The 17,293-nt window shown below is 41.7% G+C and overlaps 1 protein-coding gene across 4 annotated transcripts; it reads right to left on the bottom strand.

Annotated features, from left to right (window-relative positions):
* Window positions 1–699: 699 nt before the first annotated feature.
* LOC125308425 (NACHT, LRR and PYD domains-containing protein 3-like) lies at window positions 700–17,000 on the bottom strand. Of its 4 annotated transcripts, none has more exons than XM_048264934.1 (15): window positions 16,313–17,000; window positions 15,771–16,059; window positions 11,494–13,368; window positions 10,305–10,478; window positions 10,015–10,188; window positions 9,011–9,184; window positions 7,649–7,822; window positions 6,959–7,132; window positions 5,339–5,512; window positions 5,038–5,211; window positions 4,743–4,916; window positions 4,386–4,529; window positions 2,480–3,378; window positions 1,946–2,029; window positions 700–1,759 (listed from the first exon to the last, which is right to left on the bottom strand). In XM_048264934.1, the coding sequence occupies exons 2-15, from the start codon at window positions 15,893–15,895 to the stop codon at window positions 1,491–1,493; spliced, it is 4,788 nt and encodes a 1,595-aa protein (XP_048120891.1). In that variant the 5' UTR covers window positions 15,896–16,059; window positions 16,313–17,000; the 3' UTR covers window positions 700–1,490. The 4 variants fall into 4 exon arrangements, with proteins under 4 accessions (XP_048120891.1, XP_048120893.1, XP_048120895.1 ...); XM_048264936.1 differs by having other exon boundaries at window positions 15,771–15,866; XM_048264938.1 differs by having other exon boundaries at window positions 15,771–15,852.
* Window positions 17,001–17,293: the final 293 nt, after the last annotated feature.

The following is a 17,293-nucleotide window of genomic DNA, read 5'->3' as shown; positions in this document are numbered from 1 at the left end:
CGTGTGAAAGAATGGTTAAAGAATAGGAGTTCTGGGAATTGAAGTTTTCCTAAGGACTTTATCTGTTTAAATTCATGGGAGGAATCTCTGATGAAAGAGATTCATTTTTCAAGTGTAATGAGTAGGCTTTTGTAAAAATAGCAGTTTTGATATATGTGATATGTATGTATGTATGTATGTATGTATTTATTTTATAGACCTCTGAAGGTCGCCTACAAAAAAGCTGCTATCTTTGAGATCCTGTATCTTGCGATTTTTCCTATGGGAAAATAACATGGGGGTTTTGAATTCCTACTGGAAAGGCCTACTGTATCTGTTAAACTCTCGCAGGGATGAAGAAGTCTGAAATGCAGATGTTTTGCTCAACACACTTTTGTACTCTGCTTTAGAGTGGCTGCTTCTTCGGTAGGTTACGTTAAGATGGCAAACTTAGATTTTTAATTTAGCAGAGTTAACTTTCAATGCAACAATAGTTAGTTCACACATGGATGTCCTTATATGGGAAAAGATGGCAGCTTTGGTTCCTTTTTGTGAAACTGAGAAACAGACGAAAAAGTGATGGAGCGGGTGGTGTCCATGTTTGCTGCTGCTGCATTTGCTACAATGAGTTGAATGCTAACGTCCATACAGAACGGGTGTGAATGAGACTGAAGCAATCGTCGGTGCATTAAACCACCCACGACCAGACGGTGACAGAAATTGGATTAAGGTATCGTGATTTTATTATCTAATATTACAGATTAGCAATGGCAAAGGTATTGCAGAGAAGACATTGTGAGTTGGTCGATAAACAGAAAGAAGGAAGAGGCCATTACATGAAACATATAGAAAGATAACACAGTCCAACTGTCATATGACTAAATGTGAAATTATAGACTTGCAAGTAAATTACAGAATCCATCCATCCAGGGGCGCACGGTGGGGGGGTTATTCTCACACACAGTGTTGGGCCCTTCTAAGGGCTCAACACTGACATCCCCAACTAGGTAGTGGTGTAACTACCGAGTGCCTACCACCACGTTCCCGACATGAGCTCCCACCCGTCATTGCTCAGGCCCACCACTCAACATCTTTAGTAAGATTAAATCTTGGTGGTAGTTCTTAGATACAGCTTCCGATAATACATTCCGGGGGCCCAGAATTCTTGTCTGTCATTGGGCCCACATTTTCTAGCAGCGCCCCTGGATCCATCCATTTCATTCCAGAGTAAATCAATCCTCAGATTACATTTTATGTAAAATAGACCTGTGCTCCGATTAAACTTTTACAGAGAGATTCTCTTAACGGCTCTTTCGAGAAGGCACCCTTTAAAGGCAGAGTTCATTTTAAATTTGCAAAAATTCTTGCCTTATTTTGTTCATTGATGTCCTCACAGTAAATACTGTATGAGTTGTGATGTTCCCTTCTCTCCTCAAGGTGCAGTCATTAAAACAACTTTATTCAGTCTTTAAAGCAGGTGTGGTCAGGTTATAAATGCAGGTTTAGTTAGTCTATAATGCAGGTGTTCTCAGGTCTTGGAGCAGGTGCGGCTCCTCCTGCAGTAGAACGCCATAGAACGCTGCTTTCCCCTCAGCTCCAGCTGAGCGCAGACACTCATAGATCTCTCGCATCTTTGCCTCACTGGTGGCAGCTGCTCTGATCTCTGAATACCTCTCAGGGTGGACCAGTCCCTTGGAGAGCAGCACATCTGCGATGGGCATCACGTTACCCACCCTGGCAATGAGCTCAGCTCTGTGCCTGTCCACAAACACTGCTGCCTCTTCAAAAATAAAAACAACAAAGGAAATAACTTACTGTGAATTTTAATTTGGCCAACTTTTGAATTCATGACCTATGCTATATGAGTATGGATAGAGAGTTCTGTAGAAGTTACTTGAATAAATGTCTGAATATTCTACAATCATTCATTCACTTGCTTATACCTTTTTGTGTTCACTGGACTCACCTTGAGTATTTGTTGCAATGTTCATGTCTCTCTGGACTTGGTTAAGATATACTGAAGATGCCACATTCTGACTCGTCCTCAGACCTGGAGGATTACAGTCACAATCACAGTTACTGGTTTATTACGGCCATCAAAAAGACGATCACTATTACAGTCTTAATCACAATCACTCATATATTACAGTCACAAATACAATCATCAGTCTACCACCATGGTACAATCATCAGTCTATTACAGTCACAAACGCATTCACCGGTCTATTAGTCACACAATCTATCACCAGTCTAATGCAGTCCCAAATAGAATCACCGATCTAGTACACAACCATCAACCTGAACTGTAGTATAATATTATCTCAGTGTTTAACCTTTACACACAAACCTGTCCAACCATCACTTGTCATACAAACACACAAACACACACATGTACCTGTCCAACCTATCACACACACAAACACCTGATCAACCATTTCATCACACATACATAGACACAATTAGCTTGTTTTAAAAAAGAAAAAATCCTCAACTGCCCAACCTTTGTGTGCGTCAGAAGGCTCTGTCAGGTCTGCGTGGTTTCGAGTTTGGAGGTAGTCAGCTCCCTGCCACATGACAGCTGTCCAAACAGACTGCTTCCTCTCAGTGGGTCTAAGCTCCATGTTGAAGTTCTTTGGTGGGTTCTCCAGGCACACCTCGAAGAAGGTTGGGGAGGTGTTGTAGCTGAGGGTCATCGCCGAGGGAGTGATCACCGAGGAGCAGGAGGTCCAGAGCTGGAATCTGGAACTGACCCAGAGGGAGTCATCGGGGGGTGGCTTGCAGATGCTGAGGGCACCCCGGCTCTTCCACCTCTCCTCCACCAGCTGCCTGGCTGTGGAGGGCGCAGGCACCAGGAAGGCGTTGAGGATCAGTGGCTGGGGGCAGGACTGGTAAATCAGGACCTCGCAGTGGGTTTTTACTGGGATGCCCAGATTTACCACCAGCTGCCAGAGAGAGAACCGCCTCCCCAGGAGCTTGCCGTGGAAACGACTCAGCTCACACGTCTCCAGGGAAACGCCACTGTCACTGTCATCGCTGTGCAGGGACCTGACTGCACCTCCCAGCACAGACGGGTCAGAACCACCCAGGCAGAGGGAGTGGGGCAGATGTACCTCTTCCAGTTCGCCTGACAGAAGCTTGATGTCCATCAGAGGACCGGCGGGTTGGTACCCTAACATCTGCAGCTGGGCCCAGAACAGCTCGTCCTTGCTGAAGTGGTACTGGAGGGCAACTGGACCGGCACACGCCCAGCGCAGACCAGACTCTGAGCACTCATGGCTCCCTGCAGGGGAGTTTATGTTGTACACACACAAACCGTTCTCCATGGAGATGGAAGGGGTCACCAGAGTCCAGTGTGCAGGGTCTGTGATGTGGGCACAGGAATGGCAGCTCCATCTCTGCCTGCTCAGGAACACAAACATGCATGCGCACACACACACACACACACACACACACACACATAAATGCAAGAGTACACACACACACACACACACACAGATATGCACATATACACACACAACGAAAAAAGCGTCAGCCAAATGTAATGTAATGTAATGTAATGTAACGACGAAAGGATATCTGTCACCGGAACTGTTGACTTCTTTCAGTGATGGCTACACATTTCCAAAGGTTGGTTTACAGTAATAGAAATGAAACTACAGTAACTTCCTGTATAAGCCGCAGGACAGTGTTTTATGCAGGTTAAAAGAAACAAAACCATATTAATATCATATTATCTGTATTAACCTCACAGCTGAAGAAATTTTGCAAAATCAATGTATAAGCCGCGGCTAATAGTTGGGAAATTACAATCTGACCAGAGGATGATTAATTGCTGTTTGTGTCAGATGACTGGAGCTGCAAACACACTCCAGTGTCATTATACAGTGTAAAGGCCTATTCACACCAAGAACGATAACAATAACTATAAATAGATATCGTTCTCGTTAATATGAATGACGACGTTCACACATAAACTATAACAATAACGACATGAAGAACGATATCGTCTGGGATCACTTTCCGAGCGATTTTTCAGAACGATAAAAAGCTAATAGCCAATCAGAACCCATAGAATTTTAACCGTCACATTCATTAACACAAGGAGAGACTTTGTTTATCGTTGTTCAGTGTGAATGCTTTTAGCGTTATGGTTATATTTATCGTTATCGTTCATGGTGTGAATAGGCCCTAAGAGTACAAGTGTGTGTGTGTGTGTGTGTTTATTAGAAATAAAGCAACTTGTATTTTTTATACTAAAATCTGTTGTGAGCTTCTGTGTCCTGGGCATTGGTAAAAGGTTATGGGGAGGAGTGTCTGAGCGAAAATGATCAGTTATACAGGCCGTAAGGCAGATGTGTGTGTGTGTGTGTGAGTGTGTGGTGTGTGCAGTTGTTCACCAGACTCACTTAGGAGTGTCCACAGAGAGCAGCTCCACTCCTGGATCCTGCTGGGTTTTGTCTCTGAGGTGCAGATCTGCAGCATCTGAGGACTGTGAGCAGCTAGTGGAAGCTGGTGCTGGAGTCTCCTTTATAAAGATACGAACATCCACTCTAGAAGACAAATTAATATTAGTGTGTTACTGCTAATATTAGTTTCTCTAGTTAGTGGGATGAGTGTATACATACACAGCAATAGACCTGTGTTGTGTGTGTGTGTGTGTGTGTGTGTGTGTGTGTGTGTGTGTGTGTGTGTGTGTGTGTGTGTACAGTACATACAGTACACTCATCACAGGGTGCCCAAGGACTGTTGTGACTGACACTCACAATAGTTTCTTCAGGCTGCAGTTGGGATTTTTGAGGAGGTCTGAGAGGTGCTGAACTCCTGCATCATGAAACTTATTGTCACTCAGGTTCAACTCCTTCAAACTACAGGATGTCGAGCTAGCAGCTGATGCTAAAGCTTCACAGCTCTTCTCTGTCAGGGAACAACGGCACAACCTTAAAAGAAACATGACACATCATGACAAATTGTACTCACATATCTCTATCTATGCAACACACACACACACACACACACATACAATTCTACACCAGGTATCTGTTGTATGTGAACACTCACACTAGTTTCTGCAGTTTGCAGTGAGGATTCCTGAGCAGGTCAGATAGATGCTGAACTCCGGCATCATGGATATCATTGTCACTCAGATTCAGCCACTTCAAACTAGAGCAGGCCGGACTGGCACCTAATGCTAATGTAGCACAGCTCTTCTCTGTGAGGGAACACCAATTCAACCTGTTAAAAACACAACAAGCGTGTCTGGACATTACACTCTCATATCTCCACCTAAAGAAAGTACTTCACCCATCATTAAGCATACCCCCCACACACACACACATAGGTCTGTAGCAGTGTCACTCACTCTAGTTTCTCCAGTTTGCAGTGGGGATTCCTAAGGAGGTCTGAGAGATTCTGAACTCCTGCATCAAGAATATCATTCTTACCCAGGATCAGTTCCTTTAAACTACATGAGGTTGAGTTGGCAGCTGATGCTAAAGCAAGACAGCTCTCATCTGTAAGGGAACAAGCCCCAAGTCTGGGAGGAACACAATTACATGCCTGGTTATTACACTTACATATCTACACCTTCAGTTAAAAAAAATAGTCACTTAAAAAATCCAAAGTTAAATATTTGAAAGAAACGAAAATGGAAAGGCAAAATTTGAAAGGAAATATTAATAAGATAATATAAGAAATATTTTATTCATCCTGACTGTCACAACAGCACAGTCCTGTGCATTTGAACAAACATATATAAAAGTAAAATACCGGTAAGTAAAAAACAAACATAAGCCACATCAGTCATCAGTTTAGTTTGATGGCCATTGGTAGAAATGACATTCTGTGTATCTCAGCAGGCCTATCATTTAGGGGATGAGAGGTGTTGTTCAGGATGCTCATCAGCTTGTGAAGCATCCTCCTCTCTGCCACCACCTCCAATACAATATTATGTCCAATTGAATATCACCCCCTGTGACAGAGCTGGCTTTCTTAATAAGCCTGTTCAGTCTGTTAGCATCCTATACTTTCATGCTGCATCCCCAGCACACCACTGCATAACAAATGGTTGCCATATGTTTTAGGATTTTATGTTTGAATCATAGTGTGTATACACACAAGCTATGCTTCATCTATCACTATGAATACCCCGATACTTGGGTTGAGTGTCACTTGGATTGTATCTGATACTGGTGCTTAACTGATACTGGTACTGTTGTCTAAATGGTGCCTGGACTGATATTTATTTTGTTATTTATTTTTTGTCAATATTACATTACATTACATTTGGCTGACACATTTTTAACCAAAGCGACTAATAACATGGTAAACAGTTTTAAGTTTTAATTCTCTCAAAAAAGGTAGAGTACAGTAAGAATAAGTGCATCAGTGAGTGCTGTTTTTAAACAGTTGAATGTCAGTTCAAGACAGGTGGTAAGTGCTAGAATCAGCAAGACTAGTTGTAAGTAGTGCTATGTTCTCTGAAGAGCTGGGTCTTCAGGAGTTTTTTGAAAATGGAGAGGGATGTCCCTGCCCTTGTAGGAACTGGCAGTGCGTTCCACCAACGAGGAACAACAGATGAGAAAAGTTTGGAACATAGTGTGGAATATATGAAATAGCATTTCACTAATCATTATTTGAATTATAGATAATCATAATGAAGTTGTTACAGTCATGTGAAGTTGTTACAATCAGTTGTTACAGTCTCAATATGTTTTGCATAGCATTTGGATTGAATATAGGGTATGTAATCGGTCATATAGGGTATATCTACAGCTATCGGATTTTGGCGCCCATTCCTATCCCCCACACATACCTTTTAACTATCACAGAGTGTCCCCATAGACAATATACAGTATCTCACCCTTCACAGCATTTCACATGCACAAAGACATACACACTTACATCACAGTTGGCAAATAGTTATGTATCCCTTATACATCAAATGGTGCCCCCTAGTGGTCTGCTGTGTGCTAATACTCACATTAGTTTCTCCAGTTTGCAGTGGGGACTCTTGAGGAGGTCTGAGAGGTGCTGAACTCCAGCATCATGGAGATCATTGTCACTCAGATTCAGCTCCTTCAGACTGCAAGAGACTGAGCTGGCAGCTGATGCTAAACCAGCACAGCTCTTCTCTGTGAGGGAACAACCACTCAGCCTGAGGGTGATATAATGACATCTGATTACTGCACTTATTTTAACCTATAATGCAGGTAACACAAATAATCAACCTCACACACATAATACGTAATGTACTGCATGTATACATGTTCTATTTCTTATACTGCTTGCCAAATCTCTCAAGGTAAAATTTTCAAGCAAATAAGTTACGGCCAATTTTTGACCAATTTCTCAAGAAAGCACTTAGAGTAAAGATATGAACTACTTGTTTTTGGGTTTGTGTTCAACAATGCCACACAAACATCTGCACACACGCATACTGTATGCAAAGTGTCTTAAATTCACACACATTAATATGACAAATTTAAGCAATAAACCCTGAGAGTTTTACACATACACACACACGCTCATACATGAAACATGTTTCAAATACACACACAAACTGAAGTTCACCTATAATGAGCCAAATGTGGTCTAAGGGTTACCTCAAACACAAAATGTACACATACTCAAACACCTATACACACACCTACACACACATGCACACACTCACACTAGCTTTTCCCATTTACAGTGGGGATTCCTGAGGAGGTCTGATAGATGCTGAACTCCTGCATCATGAAGCTCATTGCTTCCTAAGTTCACCTCTTTCAAACTGCAGAAGGCTGAGCTGGCAGCTGATGCTAAATGAGCACAACTCTTCTCTGTTAATGAACAATTCCCCAACCTGGAAAAACATAATGACATATCTCATTATTAGTCTTACCTCTGCCAGTGAAACATATGGACATATAAACAAAAGACACCTGTACAACATCAAAGAAAGAAAGAAGGAAAGAAGAAATATATAAAGGAAAGAAATGTAGCTATTTTGAAGTTAGCTGGAATGTATTCTCTGTGGTGTGATGTGTCATGTCAGAGGGACACCAAGAATCTGACAAAGTTATGACTGGGGGAGTCATATATTGGTGTCATATACCTCGTGTGTGTGATGTGTCATGTCAGAGGGTATTGGTGTCATATTTTTCACATTTGCAGTAAGTATATAAGTATAAGTATAGTATATATACTCTTTTGATCCCGTGAGGGAAATTTGGTCTCTGCATTTATCCCAATCCGTGAATTAGTGAAACACACACAGCGTACACACAGTGAGGTGAAGCACACACTAATCCCGGCGCAGTGAGCTGCCTGCTTCAACAGCGGCGCTCGGGGAGCAGTGAGGGGTTAGGTGCCTTGCTCAAGGGCACTTCAGCCGTGCCTACTGGTCGGGGTTCGAACCGGCAACCCTCTGGTTACAGGTCCGAAGTGCTAACCAGTAGGCCATGGCTGCCCCCAGTAGTATTCTTATTTACAAGAGCCTGAAACAACTTGATGTCCGAAGTGGTGGAATGTGAGAATTTATACAGGGTTTTCAAGGTCAGTTAAGTTAGCAAACTAATTGAGCAATGATGGCAGTAAGTCAGCACCAGGTCCATGTGGACAGCAACTGAGTGATCTACTGTAGGCTATGCTATCACATCATTACACACACTTGCTGATAACTGATTATTATACGGCTCTTCATAACGCTAGTAGAACGCTCCATTGACTTGAATGGGACTTGAATGGGATTTCCCATTTGTTTGATTCAAGTTCATTGTGTGTTGCGGACTATTTGTTTCTCAGCAAAAGCCACGACGCGGACTTATTTTCCCATAATGGCCAGCGTTCTATACATTATCCCTTACGTATGAGGGACTCTGTGTCAAATTACAATGAGTCAGAATATGGGGGGCCTGCTGCCAACTCAGGGTGACCCCACAGAGATAATGACACTGTCAATCACCTGTTATTGTGTAAATTACTATATCCTTCATTTCACAGCTAACCAATTACAGGCTACACTCAGACGTTTTTGTGTAATAACACTCACACTAGATTTTCCAGGTTGCAGTAGGGGTTCTTTAGAAGGTCTGAGATATGCTGAATTCCTGCATCATGAAGTTCATTGTGACTCAGGTTCAGTTCCTTCAAACTGCAGGGGGTGGACCTTCCAGCTGACGCTAATGCAGCACAGCTCTTCTCTGTGAGGAAACAACGAAACAGCCTGGGCGAAACATAATGATTCCCAAATGACCAATTACATATTATGCTGATAGATTCCATGATGCATATTTACATGGCCACACTAACATATAAACACACAATTATGAATAATTGAAATAAATGAAAAGGAGGTATACATTTAAGACAGTGGTTGTGTGAAAATGGAGAGTAGGATAAAGATCCCTAACCCAGTTTATGCTAAGACACGGGCTCAAGATTTGGCACACTAACTAGGCTACCGCTGAAGAGGATGACATAGGAACATCATGTGCTTTTGAATTAACTATTGTCCTCTTGCCCGGATTCCTGGCCTGCGTAGCCTAGCGACCCACTACTTGCCCTATGACAACTCCTAATCTCTATGGACAATTCATTCCCTACACTGGGTTATTTCAATTTTCTGACACTAAATAGGATTCATGCATTATCATACTGGTTATGTAACCATCCTACCTCCTTGTAACATATACCTCAGGTGGCTTTAAACATCATACACCTGACTAACCTATTAATTTATCATGTATACAGACCTTACTGCCCTGTAACTGACTCTAGGTAGATGGGTCAGGCCCTTGACTCGTGGTTCTGCTCAATGTTTCTTTCTATATGTATCTCCAGTTTTTAATCGCCCCTGTTACTCATGGGCACTCTCTGAATGTGAAAACACTGTGAAACACCATAATACATGTGTAATGTTTTGGCGATCTATAAGTGAAATTAAATTGAAACTGAATTAGCTATTGTCCACGTCGGATGGTAAACATGAGGGGGGTCTTAATTGTGATGTTTCTATGGAAGTCAGTGGAAAGGGTACCCACACAGAACACTCACACTAGTTTCTGCAGTTTGCAGTGGTGATTGTTGAGGAGGTCTGAAAAATACTGAACTCCTGCATCACTGATGTTATTTTCACTCAGGCTCAGGTACTTCAAAGAGCAAGAACTTGTGCTGGCAGCTGATGCTAATGCAGCACAGCTCTTTTCTGTGAGGGAGCAGCGTTCCAGCCTAGGAGAAACAATGGAGCATTTGATTAATACATTCATATTTGCCTATACGATACACACTCACACACACACACACACACCAAATTATACTATATAGTTCACCAATCTAACACTCACACTAGTTTCTCCAGTTTGCAGTGGGGATTAATGATGAGGTCTGAGAGATACTGAGCTCCTACATCATGAAGTTGATTGCCACTCAGGAAAAGCTCCTTCAAACTCCAGGAGGTTAAGCTGGCTGCTGATGCTAAAGCATCACAGATTGTCCCTGTGAGGGAACAACTCATCAGCCTGGGAGAAACAAAATCACATGACTGTTTATTTATTATGATTGTGGCTAAAGCCTGAAAAGAGCCCTATGAGCTGGTATTATAGCAACAAAAAGAAATACACAACATACATAGACTTAGCACTGACTCCCAACCAACTATTTTCATTTGTAGTTCCCCGATGGTGGACCAACTTACAAAGTGCTACCAGAACAGGGGCATCCCTCTCTACCTTCAAATAGCTCTTAAAGGTCCAACTCTTCTGAGAATACCTTCTCTCCTAACAATTTTATCAACCCAACACACCTAAAATGCACCGATCATTCACTTCCCTTTCCTCCCTCTCTCCACTTACACTTTACCTATATCTCCTTCGACAACACTTTAAACTTCTGCCTTCTCATAGACTAATAGTACTACTATAGAAGTATTTATTGTTGTTAATTGATTAATTGTTACATAGGTCTCCTCTGCAATGTAGTTTGAATGTTATTTATCATCAATCAATCAATCAATCAATCAATAAAATCATCAATCTAGGACAGTTTGAGTAAAACAAAATCATCATTCAAGGAAAACAAGTGTATTTGAAACACTGGAGAAACCTACCACTCAAAGATTAAACCTCACTCCCAATAGACCTCTGAAGTTTGCCTACGAAAAAGAACCAAAACGGCCATCTTTGCCCATATAAGGAGATCTGTTTAGCAAAAATCTAAGTGTGCCGCCTTCACGGAGATCCCAGTATCCACTCGAAGGCAGAGGACAAAAGTGTGTTCAGGAAATTGTCTGCATTTCAGACTTTTTCTTCCCCGCGAGAGTTTAACAGGTGCGATAATGCAAAATCCCCATGTTATTTTCCCATAGGAAAAATCGGCAGATACCGGATGTCAAAGATGGTAGCTTTTTAGTAGGCGAACTTCAAAGGTCTATCCGGGTCACAGCACCAATGTAACTTGCGTTGTGCAACATTACCTCTACATAAACAGCCAACATACACAGCCAAGATATACACCTTCTACCAGTATTGTACTTACATAACTGATGTGGATGCTGCGACCACTGGCAGTAGCTTCTTAAGAACTTCATCTGGACTGAGGAGCTCAGTCAGATCTTCCTCTGGGGTCTTTATATACTTCTGCAGGTCAAACTTATCCAGCTGCTCTTCTGACATCTTAAACTCAAATTTCCTAATCTTCCATTCTCCTGGTAAAAGCATGACTACTGAAAGACTCTCTGAGCTCCTGTCAGTGTACTCCACTACAGCATGGTTATTCAGCTCATTCAGACAATAGAACAGGTTAATCCTTCTGTATGAGTTGTTCTGATCTCTGATCTTCTGTTTGATGTACTGGACTGTTTGCTCTGAGCTCTGTGATTGGCTTCTTGTCAGTAGATGAAGGTGCCTTAAGATATTCTGATTGGACTCCAGTGAGAGGCCCAGAAGGAAGCGGAGGAAAAGGTCCAGGTGTCCGTTCTCACTCTGTAAGGCCAGATCCACTGCAGCCTTGTGTAAGTCATGAAGTGTTGTAGCTCTGAACAGAGTACAGAGCTGAGAGGTTTGCTGTTGGTCAGGCATGTTTCCTTCTCGGTTGTTGAAGCACAGGAACACATATAAAGCAGCAAGAAACTCCTGAATGCTCAGATGCACAAAGCTGAACACCTTAACCTGGTTAAGCCCAGCCTCTTCTTTGAAGATCTGAGTACATACTCCTGAGTACACTGATGCTTCTGTGATGTCAATACCACACTCTCTTAGGTCTTCCTCATAGAAGATCAGATTGCCCTTCTCCAGCTGTTGGAAAGCCAATTTCCCTAGTTTCAAAATCATTTCATCATCTCTTTCTTTTCTGTCTGTGTACTTGTCCTTTTTTATGCTAGTCTGAATGACCAGGAAGTGTGTGTACACTTGTGTGAGAGTCCGTGGTATTTCTACTTTCTCTGATTCAACTGATGTTCTCTCTACAACAGTGGATGAAATCCAGCAGAAGATTGGAATGTGGCACATGATATAGAGGCTCCTGGATGACTTCAGGTGTGCGATGGTTCTGTTAGCCAGGTTCTCATCTCGGATTCTTTTGCTGAAGTACTCTTCTTTCTGTAGGTTATTGAATCCTCTTATTTCTGTTACCTGGTCCACATACCCATGAGGGATCTGATTGGCTGCCGCTGGTCGGGTTGTGATCCACAGGAGAGCACAGGGAAGCAGATTCCCCATGATGAGGTTGGTCATCAGCACGTCCACTGATGCCGGCTCTGTCACATCACTGCACGTTGGGTTGGAGTGGAAATCTAGAGGAAGTCGACACTCATCCAGACCATCAAAGATGAACATGATTCTGTGTCTTGAATTGGTGAAGATTTCTTGAGATTGTATTTCTGGGAAAAAGATCTGAACAAGATCCCTCAGGCACATTTCCTTCTCCTTCATCAGGTTCAGCTCCCGGAAAGGAAGAGGAAATATGAAGTGGACATCTTGATTTGTTTTTCCTTCAGCCCAGTCCAAAATAAACTTCTGCACAGAGACTGTTTTTCCAATCCCAGCCACACCCTTTGTCAGCACCATTCTGATGGGTCTGTGTTGTCTGTGTGTGGATTTAAAGATGTCTTTGATGTATCTGAATGGTGCAGTCCACCTTTTACTCCGGTTGTCTCCTTCCAATAAGGGCTTAAAGATATCACTGCATTTGATTGGTCTGCCTTGTGCTCTTTCTATCTGGGATGCTCTCTCTATGTGCCTGACCTCATGTTCATCATTGACCTCTCCTCCTCCCCCCTCTGTGATATAGAGCTCTGTGTATGTCTCATGAAGGAGTTTGGTTTCTCCCTGATGAGGTATTCCCTCAACCAAATGCTGAAACTTCATCTTCAGTGTGGATCTGAGCCATGCATTCTTTGGTGTCCATCTGGATCTACAACAGAATCACACACAGACGCCTCACTATCTACTATCACTAGAGGGTGCTACACACACACATGCTCCTTCGGGGTGCTGAGGCTCATGACACTCATGATGACCCACCACCATAATGGAGGTCATTTATCTGATAAACATACAGTAACATATTATGTAAACAAATTGTGAACACTCAAAGAGTGGGTATATAAATGTCTATAAACACTGACAGACATCAAGATTGACTGAAAGTGGAGTTTGTTACAGATCACACACTGACACATTGATAGTGCACACAATTTGCAAAACATACACATGAGTATGAGCAGTAAAAGGCGTGCCTGTGGCAAACAAATTACCATTGTTGTTTGTTAATGCCAACCTGATAATTCTCCTCTGTGTGGAGTTGTCCTGCATCTGCATTGTATTCTCAGTTGTTTTTTATCCCCCTCTGCCCCTCATATTGATTAATGCTACTTCATATAAGTAAAGCGCTGCAACGTGAGAACAGTCTAGTAGGCTAGCCTACATAATAATCTGACATCAGAAACGCACCGTCACCGTCAACACTGATGCTGCTGACACAGTGGCTGCGTGATAACTTAATTTGGCCTTGATCGTGCAGGACATTTCAGAATGTCGAGTGTCTAATCCATCATAAATGGCTAGGTTCAATGGAAAAGTTATCTGGACAAATGAAAGAAAACGAGAAGGATTCAGTGAAGCATAATAATGTTTTAGAACCTTCAAAATTAGAAAACTGATGCAACTGAGATGGAGGACAACTGCACGTAGAGTAGAACGTAGGCCTATCCGAAGGAACTTACATTAAATGAGGAGATATTTGCTGGATGTCACAAAAAGTGTTACAGAAATTGCTTGGCATCGCTTATTCAATGGCTCTCTACCGAAACACCTGTAGTTTGTGGAGGACGAACGAGAAAGCACTCGTTTGATAAATCAGCCAGTAGTAGACAAATAACTTTTAGAAATAATCTGTACTGCAAAAACGAATGTTGGTGGGTATTTAAACTATCTAGCGGGTGTTTTAACAGCTGCAAGAAATAGAAGCTTCATGGTCTTTATGTTCTGGTTCGTAAATTAGACTATTTTCATAAAACTTCAAGTTGCCCTATAACTTTACTCTCCAAACTCTTCACTGCACTGTAGGCAATTAACTGACGGTATGATAGGCTATTTATTTTCTGTAGGCTACAATAAACACATTTATTTTTTCAACTTTTGCAATATTACGCACTTGGCTACTGAACGCAAATCAGCAGGAAAGAGAATGCACGTAGCCTAGGCAGCGTAGCGCAATGTGTAGGCTATTTGGTTACCAACTAACACTGTTAGCCAATTCACTAACTTAAGACTTCAGTGCCATCATATACAACGTTTTTTTACACAACAAATACAGAAAGGATGGAGGCAGCAAAAGTAGAGAAGTCATTTCAGATGGGGCAAGAACAAGGTGAATTTGTATGCTTGTCAAAACGTAGTCCTACCCTGCATTAGAGGAACTGATCATCATACCAAGCACACTCGCTGTTTAAAGTCATACACCACGGTAAACTAAAACTAAAATGTTACAAAGGTGACAAAAATAATAGGGTATTGTACACGGGTTTCCCGTTTACCAACAAAACTAGATGCGCGCGCAGCCGTGAGGCAGAAGACGCTTGGTGGCCGTCCACAACTTAACCTAAATAGTCGGCTGCTGTAAGCTACAATCGGATTTTTTTGTATACCCCTGTTGTCTCAATGATAATAACATCTCATTTCAGACTATATTTCAAAGTTTGGTGTTCATTTGGATTATTAATATAACATCGTATTTTGTCATTTTTGGCAAAGACATGCATTTCGTTAGGTATATTGAACATATTTAACATTCTCTAACCATCGTAATTTCGAATTGGTGCCGTTTTCAGCACAAAAACTCATTTTATTCTTTTGCTCTTTTGCATTGCTCTATGCTGTTCTATGGTGCTTTCTGCCTCTTGGTTGCGCACGTATGTTTTCGTGACGTTCCATAGAAATCCATGTATTAGCCATGACATTACTAGGCTATGAATCGTTCGTTAATTTTTTTTTTTTTTTTTTTTTTTTTTGGTGGGGGGGTTACAAACTTATTCAAAATCATCCCCCCTTTGGTTTTTACACAGATCGCACCCTGAAGCACTTGTCAAAGAGTAGGCTCTGCTAGAAGAACCATACGTATACACTGTACAGTAAAGCTCCATGAGCTAATTTCACATGTCTCTCAGTGTTTTATGTCAGAAAGCTGAAATTGTCATATCAGGTGGCAACACCATGCGGCGGTCATATCATCTACCACTATAAGGTACATTTAGGTGTGTCTTTTTGTCTTTGGCACATAAGTAATATCATATCATTCCTGCCCTTAAGACTGACCTGTAAGAGTCACATGGGGACATACTCCTTTGGGAGACTCCGCCCTTCTTCTCTTTCTGATCTGGATCAAAGTCCATTATGTCTACAAAAAACACTCTCACACACACACACACACACATAGGCATACACTGACATAAAAGGTGCAATGTTTTTCATTTCAAAACTGTACTTGTCCCATCCAGGCAAAAGTGAGAGGTGTAATTACAATTCTCATGTAGTGCTCATTTGGCCAACACATGCAATCACCACATTAAACGGCATCACCATATAAACTCTGTGAAGAAGTCACCTTTTGAGGTAAGACGAAAATATCAACAATCAGAATTGTAGAAGCAATACATGTGTGGTTGATGATTGTACAAATGTGAATGAAAAATGAGAAAAGTGTGCATTCAATCATAAAATGTGTCACAGCAAATTGTCTATTGTAGACAATATTACAACGTGCTACTTCCTAGTTTACCTGATTGCACTTGATTCATTATCCATGACATAGGCCTACAGTAACCGAGAACTTTGCAGTGACAAACTTTTTTGCTTACCTGGTGGGATTTGCACCTGTGTGTAGATGTCCGTAGATGCCTACTGCTTATGGCCAGACTAGGAGTCTACTTTCTTACTAGCTGATTCTCTCTACCGCTTGTTGAACAAGCAGAACAGGGGCTGGGTTGCCAGCTCCGACTGTTGCCAAATTGCTTAGCAGGTTGACTGGTTGCCACTTCCCAGTACAACGGTTTATTGTGTTGTGTAATAGAAGAAGGTCTTTATTTGGATTGAGTCAAGGACATCCCTATCGTACAAGCCTATTTTCTCATTTAATAAGAAACTTTACAGGAAATTAATCAAAAGCTTTGAACCAGTTCACAGAACGAAAACAATAAACAGAAACTTTTTGATAATTTGCTAGGAACAGAAACGAAACCAGAAACATTTTTTTATGTTCCAGCCGGAACAGAATCAGCAAGGGAGGGAGGGAGAGAAAGAAAATAAGACAGAAAGATAGACACACACACACACACTAGGTCACCATTCTTAAAGATATAGCCTAGGCTACTATGTAGATTCAGGTATTTCTGCCGACTGTAGAGCTCCTCATAGAGTCGCGATATATTTATATTTTACTCTGCCGTTCTAAACAGCCTACTTATTGTGGCTTGTTCAACCTGTACACAATGAAAATGCCTTTGTTGTGGAGGTGAAGGGACAAATCTCCAAAGAGCTATATCTACTGACAAGGTAATGTTTCACGATTCTCGCAAGATGTCTTTGAGCTACTGTTCTTGAAGTTGCATGGCTGGTTCTGTCGTTAGCGATTCGCTGTTGGCTATGCTGTATGGCTATGCTAAGTGAAAGATTCCCCTATTACAAGTTTGTTTACCATAAAATTGGCTTCGTTAAGGTTATAATATTAAGGTGAATCTTACATAGTGTACCTTTAAGTAACCACAGCACAACAAGTAGCGAAAGAACAATTAAAAATTACATTAGCATTGGAGAAAAAAATAATGCTAATGTGAGATAAT

The sequence above is a fragment of the Alosa alosa genome, chromosome 15, assembly GCF_017589495.1.
Source record: "Alosa alosa isolate M-15738 ecotype Scorff River chromosome 15, AALO_Geno_1.1, whole genome shotgun sequence".
In the NCBI taxonomy this organism is placed as follows: domain Eukaryota; kingdom Metazoa; phylum Chordata; class Actinopteri; order Clupeiformes; family Clupeidae; genus Alosa; species Alosa alosa.
Note: the sequence above shows the minus strand (reverse complement) of the source record. Positions and strands in the feature narration are given on the sequence as shown.

Coding starts and splice junctions, on each gene's coding strand:
- LOC125308425 (XM_048264934.1), bottom strand. CDS start 15,895: ATGCCTATGTGTGTGTGTGTGTGTGTGAGAGTGTTTTTTGTAGACATA. Junction 5,513..6,958: donor TGCAAACTGGAGAAACTAAT/GTGAGTATTAGC, acceptor TGTTCCTCCCAG/ACTTGGGGCTTGTTCCCTTA. Junction 4,530..4,742: donor TGCAGCCTGAAGAAACTATT/GTGAGTGTCAGT, acceptor TTTGTCTTCTAG/AGTGGATGTTCGTATCTTTA.